General features: G+C 33.3%; 1 protein-coding gene across 1 annotated transcript; it reads left to right on the top strand.

The window, feature by feature from the left end:
• The first annotated feature begins 459 nt into the window (after window positions 1-459).
• LOC109052251 (putative ferric-chelate reductase 1) lies at window positions 460-9,361 on the top strand. Its single transcript, XM_042714549.1, has 16 exons — window positions 460-545; window positions 640-820; window positions 1,552-1,688; window positions 1,982-2,079; window positions 2,207-2,312; window positions 2,431-2,622; window positions 4,784-4,885; window positions 4,967-5,114; window positions 5,895-6,008; window positions 6,098-6,213; window positions 7,284-7,352; window positions 7,693-7,829; window positions 7,916-7,974; window positions 8,058-8,198; window positions 8,747-8,772; window positions 8,885-9,361. Exons 2-16 carry the CDS (start codon window positions 640-642, stop codon window positions 8,972-8,974), a joined length of 1,716 nt encoding a protein of 571 aa, XP_042570483.1. The 5' UTR covers window positions 460-545; the 3' UTR covers window positions 8,975-9,361.
• Window positions 9,362-10,106: the final 745 nt, after the last annotated feature.

The following is a 10,106-nucleotide window of genomic DNA, read 5'->3' as shown; positions in this document are numbered from 1 at the left end:
CATTGTGATAAATGAGTTTCACAATTTTTCACAGTTTACCCAATCTTTTAAACCATGAAATCTTTTATTAATAATAATTGTTGTTTTTATGTGCGTTTCCCACTTTTAAAACTTAAAACAACCTAGTTATGAGAAATCTTGAGATTAATCATGATTCATATTTTATTGACAGGCTTAAGTTGTTTAGATTAAAAGCACCTGAAAGCAGATTTATTTATTGTTTTAACATAAGTACAATAAATTTAAAAAAAAAACGAAACAAACATCATAATCGAAATCAGTGCTACTAACACAACACTGTAAAAAAAAAACAAAAAAAAAAACACCGCAGACAGCTTGCGTAGCCTATGAGATCTCGTGATCGCCCACTAAGGCATTACAGCATCACTTTTAACTTTAAACCCGAACACAAACCACAAAACACAATACAAATTATAGCAGAGAATCGACTTTATTTAGCGCGCGCACACCAACACCAATAGTTTCAGCCAAAACAAAGCCACAACCGTTGTTGCAGGAGCAACCACCGAATTTTCCCTCGAAAGGTTGTTTTTAACAAGATTTTGTGTCTTCTCTCTTTACTTCCCCCTCGCTGTTCACCGATATCGTTACTTATAGTGAGTTTGTAAATCTCCACAGATGTTTCTGTACGTTCTGCTTTGCTGTGTCGGGGTCGTGCACTGTTACGGTCACGGACGTGTCAGCGAAGTGTGTGGATCTATGACGCCTAATCACGGGTCTAACAGCGCTCAGAGCAGCACTGCTCCGTTCAGCATCACTGCCGACAAGACCACCTTTAAAGAGGGAGATCAAATCACAGGTTAGGCTGATTCTGCTACTACTTTGCTTTGAAAACAGCTTTCATAGCAGTTTAGGGAGTAAAAGTTCGGCTATTTTTACCTCATGAAGTTGCAGTTCTAGAATGTAGACAAAACTTGAGAAGTTCTGTAAACTTGGTAGTTTGTACTACAGTATAAAACGATGAACCGTTATGCAAAATTTCTGACTAATTAAAGAAAATGCAGAGAGACAGTTTTTTTCCAGATGAAAGGTCACTTATACAATCAAGGTCAGTTGTCACTACAAAAAAAAATCTGAATACGGAATGCGCAGATTTACTAATCAGAATGAAGTATTTTAGAGACAGTCAATAAAATAATAATAATAATAATTAAAAATATATATTTAAACAGTTTACAATAAGATTTCATTTTGTTAACTTAAATATTTTGCTCATATTGTTAATTAATGTTAGCTAATGCATTAATGTTAACAAATGAATACAATATAATAAATTTGTAGGTTACCATTAAAATAAAATTAATAACTTATTATACTATACAGTATTATTATAAAATTAATAAATTAGTTGCTATTATGTTATAACTGCTTAAGTACTGTTACTAAATGTAATGTAATGCATTTGTTACTATATATAATATACTATACTACGCAACACTATACTATTTATAATTTATAATTTATAATCAGATTATGTTGAGTCACTATTGACGGTAATCTGAAATGTACAGTATGTTTCTTCTTTCTCAGTATTGTTAAACAGCCAATCAGGAGATCAGTTTGAAGGGTTTATGTTACAAGCACGTGGAGTCGGATCTACTACTCCCATCGGCACTTTTACTGTGACGGACAGTAATGCGCAGCTCCTCTCCTGCAATGGAGCTGCTGTGAGTTTTTCTAAATTAGGCTATTTACATAGTGTTTGGTGCATAAGAAACACAAACAAATATATTATATTATACTATATTATATTATGCCATATTATCTACAGGTAAAGTGGTACACTTGAGGCTACTTATATAATTGTATTTTTATATATGTTATTTCATATCCATTTCGCTGATAAGCTAGTATAGGATGACATTGGTGTAGCTGTTTTTATTATTGTTATTAAAATAGCATTGGCTAACTTTCAGTAATTGACCCATTTTTATATTGTATTATTATTTATATTATTCAGAATAGAGCAGTCTCTCACACATCAGACCATAAAAAAAGTTCAATTCAAGCTAAATGGACAGCCCCTACATCTGGACAGCTTGGGGATATAGAATTCAGGTATAATTTTTAATATGTCTTAAGTGTGTTGTTTATCATTTGAATTGACACTTATATTTATTTTTCATTTTTATTATTTTTATATTTATCGGTGTGATTTGTAATGGAACATTTGGTGTTGTTTCAGAGCCACATTTGCGAAAGGTTTTTCTACCTTTTGGGTTGGTGTCAAGAGCTCTACTGTGGCATATAATGGTACAGGAACTTCTCCTGCAACCCCAAATACCCCGACTGTAAGTCTAGCTTTTATTTTAAACCTAAACAAACATGAAAACTAGGAAAACTAATTATCTATCTCTTTGTACTGTATCTTGTTTTATATTCAGCAAGAAATTGCTCTGTTGATTTCAGGCTTCATCAAATCCTGATTGTGGGAAAACCAAAGTCTGCTTCAGTCAGCCCAGCAACTGTGACCCAACTGCCGACACAGGGTGTTACTTCATGGCAGTTCAGACATCATCTAACCAATCAGAAATGAGGATTGAAATGTTTGGCCAGGCCAGTGGATATCTCGCCATTGGGTTTTCAGATGACCAGGAAATGGTGAGATATCAGCAGGTCTTTTCTTACTAATTTTGTCTAAAAATATTGAATATACAAGCCTACATAACATGGGGAATGTACAGAGGAGGATAGTAACGAGTTACATTTACTTTGTTACATTTACTTGAGTTCGCAAATGATTCATTCTTTTGAATCAGTTCTGTTCAAAATCTTGATCAAACCAGTTAGCAAACCAGTGAACTGGTTCACGAATCAGTTTGAGTGATGCTTCCTCAGATTTGATAGCAGACTTTTGATGCCAGAAATTTTCCTGGTTAAAGTTATAACTGAAGCTGAAATGTGTGTGCTTGATGCATGAAAACAAACCTCACTGGTTCTTGCACATCAAAGGCACTTTTGAGTTTCTGTTTACCATATTTAATGTGCATGAGATAAAATAAAAATGCAAAAAATGTATGAGTACTTCTTAGGTTGAAATAAAATTTAACAAGTAGGCTACAGTTTTTATCTTCTGAAATGTAATCAAGTAAAAGTACAAGTAATCAGTTTACATTTTACATGAATAAAGTACAAATACCCCAAAAATAATACTTAAGTACAGTAATCTAAATCCAGTAAAATTACTTAAGTATTTTACACCCCTGCAAATAGCAAACATCTCAAAACAGTAGGCTAGTATTGTAAAAAAAAAAAAAAAACACATTGGCAATAAAACAATAAATAGGATAACATTTGATAAATAAAACAACATATATGTAATTTTCTAACGGTATTTAACATTTTCATAACTGTGTGTACATACACAACCTTTCAAATTTTATGTTTATAAACATATGCTTCTGGAAATGGATCTTTTCTATACCTAATCAGGGTTAATATTTTGCATTTTAGGCTCATATTGACTACTAAGTATGTGCTTTTTAAAATGTAATTGTGCAAGTGTAATTGATTAGTTTATTATATTATTCATGTCAGAGATTTCATAGATGTGACGACGGAAGTTTCAGCAATGTTTAATGGACCTATTTTTTGCAAAACAATCCCGCAACCTACATGTCTTGTTATACACTGCACACAAACTTTATTTTAATATGTATATAACGCTGTCTCTTTTGATAACCGATAATAATAGATGGCTACAGTAGCGGCTTGCGACCAAGTAATCAGCTCGCAGCGCCCTCTGCTGGTGAAAATAATCCCAATCATATGATAGCCAGCTGGCTAAATTGGTCGGGCTTTTCCAGTGTATTTGTGGGTTGTTTTGAATGTGCTGTAAAACAGGGACATTTCTGGGGACAGGACACCAAAAACAGGGACTGTCCCTGGAAAACGGGGACGTCTGGTCACCCTACCATGTTCCCGGCATGAAGAATTTTCATCAGCTGTTACTCCAGTTTTCAGAGTCATTTGATCCTTCAGAGATCATTCTAATATATTGATTTATTACCAGCACTGGAAACAGTTTTGATGCTTAATATTTTTTGGAACCTGTGACATTTTGTTTAGGATTCTTTGAAGAACATAAATCAAAAAAAAAAAACATATGAATGATTTTTGAAGGATTATGTTACACTGAAGACTGACTTAAAGGCGGGTGAAAAAAAAAAAAAATATATATATATGTATAAATATGTGTCTATATATATATATATGTATATGTATATGTATATGTATATGTATATATATATATATACATATATATACACACACACACACACACACACACACACACACACACACACACACATTACATAAATTGTATCTATATATCTAAATAAAAATATACTATAGATATACAGTATATGATGCAAAGTGACTAGTAACTAACTACTTGAGTAGCTTTTTTTATCCAATACTTTTTTACTCTTACTTAAGTAACTATTCTATTACTTTTATTTTTACTTGAGTAAATATTTCTATAAGTACCTGAGTACAGTTTTTGTGTACCCTACCCACCTCTGGGAATGTGTAGAGAGTGATGGTGTTCCACAGACTCTGTGTTGGCCTGGACATCCAAGTGGGCATCGTACACATTACATTTTTCCTGAAACATGAGATCTACATGCGCTGAACTGGGCTGAGTCTTATCTGGAGACCTACCTCTGTCAGCAATGACTAATTATACATTCCACACGATTTTGTTTTCCCAGGAACAATGAGACATCATTGAGATGAGACTTTTTTATGTGTGTGTTTTCAGGGCAATGACGACATCTACATCTGTGGTAAGGACAGCAGCGGCAACCTCCAAGTGCAACACGCTTTTTCCACAGGAAAAACTGCTCCAACTATTCTCCCACTGGTACTTTCCTCTAGTGTGCCACCATTTCTACCTGTTATGTGATTAGATGTCATCACTCACACATATTCTATATGTTTACAGGTGAATGTGACTGATATCAAAAAAGCGTTGACGAATGGAAATATCAATTGTTCTTTTACTTCCCGTAATGCCATTAGCATGGGAAGTAGAGCAACGTCCACTAGCGAGTACTACCTCATGATTGCTGCCGGACCCTCCAGCAGTCAAGGTCTGGGGATCTATGTTATATAAAAAATGGTTGTTACACAAATTCTTTGATTTTCTTTTGCATATTTGCGTATCTTTTCACACTGAGGACAACTGAGGGCAAGACAAATTTTATTTACAAGTTTAACACAACCGTAGTTGATCCATAGTGCTTTCAGAATTTTAAAAAAGAAAAAGAGACATAAATAGAGATTAAAAACCAAGTATTAAAATCAATCAACATGTATAGCCAATGCAACGAGGCAAGGACAGTGGAGATATAATCAATTTTCTTTGTTCCTGTTAACAATCTGGCTGCTGTATTTTGAACCATCTGTAACCGAGACAGTGTAGATTGAGGTAGGCCAATGTACAGAGAGTTACAGTAATCCAATCGAGAGGAAATTAGTGAATGGATTACAATTTCAAGGTCTTTACTAGAAAGAAAGTGTTTCACTTTTGCCACTGTCAAACCCATATAAAGATGTTTAGCAGAATGCTCAGAAAGTTTTAATATACACAAGGTAAGATTGTCAGTGAATAATAAAAATTCCTCCAAGAAAGCTATCGACTGGTTTCAGAAGACATGTAATATGGTTCACTGAAAGTATGGACTCTTAACGCTGATTTTATGGTGTTTTTTATTTTTATTTTTAAGCTTGACTGTGCCTAGTCACTGTATCCTTTTATTCTTTGCAAATGAGCAGCATGAACATTCTTTAAGAGATCTCCTTTTGTGTTTTCTGGAAGAAAAAGTGGAATAGCATGAGTAAATGATGACTGAATCTTCATTCATTTGTAGGTAACATCCAGTTCCACACAAATGATTATGTCAGTAGTACAAAGGTTAATTTGCAGAATCCAAGCCAGGTCATTACAAGTGCTGAAGAATTCCCAGCGATTGTTAAAGCCCATGGTGAGCACATCACGAAAGACTGCATCTGGATCCACATTAGAGCATCATATCAGCGTTATTGTGGTCCTAATGATACTGATCTGTTCCAGGCTGCCTTATGTTAATCTCCTGGATGTTCACGGGGAGCATAGGGATGCTCATAGCACGCTATTTAAAGGGAGTTGCCAAGGACCACGGTTGCTGCGGTAAAGATTTCTGGTTTATGGTAAGTTGCAATCAGTTTTTACACTCTTCACACTGCACAAATCTGACTGCAGGATAACATCTGATCCATTCATTTATATGCTGTAGTCAGGTTTAGTAACCCAGTTTCAGATTGCATGCAAATTTACACATGCATTTGACAAATGTTTTTATTGCATGCAATGTATACAATTTTTAAATGTATGCAATCAAACCCATGACCTAGGAGCATGCATACATTTTTTAAGTATAACATACATTTTTTAAGTGTATGGACTGTAAAAATGTGGAGCCTTGATTTTCTTTTGTGTTTTTTTACACTATAAACTACATAACAGATTTAATCAGCACATACAGCACATTCAATGACAAAGGAATTGGCGACACTAATGTACGTTCAAATGTGACTGTAAAAATGTGGATTCTTGAGTTTCTATTTTTTTTTTTTTTTTTTTTTTTAAACACTATAAAATACTTTTAAAAAAAACAAGAATACAGAACATATGGGCAAAAATACCAAACTCATCAGCTCACATGTATTTGAAAAACACTTTTCATTAAAAAATATACTTTATCTAGCTCATCAGCTCATTTGTATGTGCATTACATGTGTCATGTCAACATATCTGTTTCTTCAGAATGACAGTGGGAAAATTTCTTTGATAAATGCTTTGCAGTAATAAGTATGTGTGCAGTTATTGTGAGCAAGATAAGATAAGAAACTTGTTACGGTATGTGAACATCACTTGTCATAAACTACCTTTTAGCATAATACAACATTTAACAGATTACAGCCCAATAATAATAAACTGTTCTATAAATACAAAGATAATATCGAGTAATTTACATTTCAGCACAATATCAGCAATATCAATGATTGGACTGGATGTAGCTAATGTACATTCAAATTGTGTGTTTCATCTTAATTAATTATGTAATGTTGTTAAAGACCTACAATAAGTTGCACCTGTTAAATGTGTTAAAAATAGCTACATATGGTTTATATCTTGTTCCAAAGGCCCACGTTCCTTCTCTCATCTGCCGTAGCTAGCAACATAATTGGAGTGGGGTAAGCTATATCTTGTTCCAAAGGCCCACGTGTTTCTGATGGCCCTGTCAGTCACTGCCACAGCCATTGCATTCATACTGTTTTTTTATACAGCAATATAATGACAATAAATAGAATGTAAAAAATGGAATGACAGAATATTCTTTTTTTCTCTAAAAAATTGTCCTCTCGCTGTAACTGCATTGCAATATAACTGACAATAAAACATTAATAATTTAATGTAAAAAATGGAATGACAGAATATTCTTTTTTCATTAATAATTTATAAACATTCACACATAAATTAAAATATATAAATATAAATATCTCTGTAATTCAGTGCTTTACCTTTAATTTCAGATGTCTAAACCTAACCTTCGCTCTTTAATTAAGATCCTCATCCTTACTGTCCAAAAAAAACCCTGAATGGAGATCTCTGTAATGTGTGTGTAGGGGGCTCATCCTGTCCTGGGCTGTTTGGTGATGATCCTCAGTCTTATAAACTCATCCTGTCCTGGGCTGTTTGGTGATATCCTCAGTCTTATTCAGCCCATAGTTGCTGCTTTCCGATGTGAGCCGCAACATGAACGGTGAGAGAAACTTCTCCTAACCAAATAAGAAATGAAAAAAAAAATTAGGGGGAAGCATCACTTTAATGTGATGGTTTTCTTTGCAGGAGATTTGTTTTCAGCTGGGCCCATTTCTTCATTGCTTTAGCTATCAAAGTCCTCGCAGGTATGACAGCAACTTTATTATCATCATCGATGTCTAAATTTCCTCAGAAGAAAAACAGTATCTCTTTTTATTCTGTGACACAGTTGCTGCAATTTTCACTGGTCTGGAACTGTTTGAAGAATATGAGGAGGATGGATGGATGTTGAAAGTTATGGGAGGTTTTGTTGCCTGGGAGGCTTTGATGTATTTTCTTCAAGATCTTAACTTGCGCGCCAAGAAAAAAGGTATTATTTTTTTTTTTTTTAAAGAAGTGTCTAGTCCTCACAAAAGCTTTATTTAATTAATAAAATACAGTCAAAACAGTGATATTGTGAAATATAATTATAATTTAAAAGAATTGTTTAATATTTTAATATATTTCAAAATCAAATTCATTTCTGTGACGGCAAAGCTTAATTTTAAGCAGCAATCACTTCAGTTTTCAGTGTCACATGATCCTTCAGAAATCATTCTAATATGATTTGCTGCTTAAGAAGCATTTCTTATTATCATCAATGTTGAAACATGTCAGTATATTTGTAGTTTTTTTTTTGATGAATAGAAAGTTCAAAAGAACAGCATATATATGTCTGTGTGTGTGTATATATATATATGTTGTATATATATGTATATATATATATGTATGTGAGTGAGTTTTTTTTTTTGTGTGTGTGTTTTTTTTTTTTATATATATATATATATATATATATATATATTAAGATTTTGGAAATTTATTAAATATTAATAGAATGCATAAATGGTGTATTTTACCCTTTTTTTCATTTTATTTTAGATTCTGAGATTTGCAGTTTCGGATCGGTAAGTCTAACATGAAGACATATGAGCTTACATTTCATTCTGTAGATAATTTAGCAAACTACATATATATAATTTTCATGTTTTAAAATAAAAATGTGTTTGTTTTTGTTAGACGAGACCTGAAACAGTCCTGCTTATCCTGTTTATATTGGGAAACCTGCCCTTCTTGATAGCACTTCTTGTTGGAATAGGCAGGTCTTAAATAACCCCAACATTCTGTGGCCTTCCTTGCTGATTTTGGGTTCACTGTTTGGCTCTTTTGTTGTATGAGTATGTACTGTATATAGGTATTTGTCTAATTAACTCAGTGTTCATTTGGAAATTCATATAAGCGCCGCAGAATCTCTACATGATTTTTTTGTTTGTTATTTTTAGTTAATATGGCATTCCTTCTGATTAGAGATTCTTCACTGTGCCTTTGAGTAAGGAACATAACTGCATTATGCTGTTAGGAGATTGTTCTTGCAATTACTGTACTGTACTGTAAGTTGCTCATTACGATGGAAGAACATCTTGGGATTTAATCAAAGAGGCCATTTATTTTATTTTAAAACTTGACAAATGTTGATTAAAACATTTATGGAAAATATTTAACTTTTTATATAAATGTAGGTGTATATTTAGACATTATATTATGATTGTAACTTAAGTGTACAAGTCAACAGCACACAACCACCAGATGGCAGTATCATAAAAGGTATTTGTATGCAACTATGTAATTTTTTATTGTACATTTTCAGACTATTCAAGGGATAAGAATTCTTCAGTGCAAATTTATTCATGCATTTTGTAGATTAATAAATAGGCCATTTTGTTTACTTTTTTTAAATTAAATGTCAATTAATAATTGCTGAATTGGACGCACTAGGATGTACGGATGAATGATGTTAGTTAAACTGAATGACTAAACTAGTTAAACTGGACTAATACATTAGTCCTCAGTGTGATGGAAAACAGAAAAAAAAAGATGTTTACAAGCTTTGATAAAAGATTACAAAAACATGAATTTCTTTTGGAAAAACATGCACAGATGAATTGTTTGCATTAAGACCAGGAATGTGTGTTGTAAACAGCAAACCCATTCAATTCTGAATAGTATTTCCAGTTTATGTCTCCACATTAGACAAAGAAGAGAAAGCAAACTCCTAGCTACAGTATTAGGGTTAATGTTCACAATACAGTCTTGAACACTCCTCATTCAGGACCTTACTGAGACACACCGCTGTGACACTCTGGTGTTGATTTAGCAGCTTGTGTGAAGTCAGCTGGTTGGCTTTCATCTTTTACAGTGTTGTGCCTCGTGGTTCTTGCTGTTTCAGCACAGGCCTCCTGGT

Source organism: Cyprinus carpio, chromosome A24 (genome assembly GCF_018340385.1).
Source record: "Cyprinus carpio isolate SPL01 chromosome A24, ASM1834038v1, whole genome shotgun sequence".
Classification (NCBI taxonomy): Eukaryota; Metazoa; Chordata; class Actinopteri; order Cypriniformes; family Cyprinidae; genus Cyprinus; species Cyprinus carpio.
Note: the sequence above shows the minus strand (reverse complement) of the source record. Positions and strands in the feature narration are given on the sequence as shown.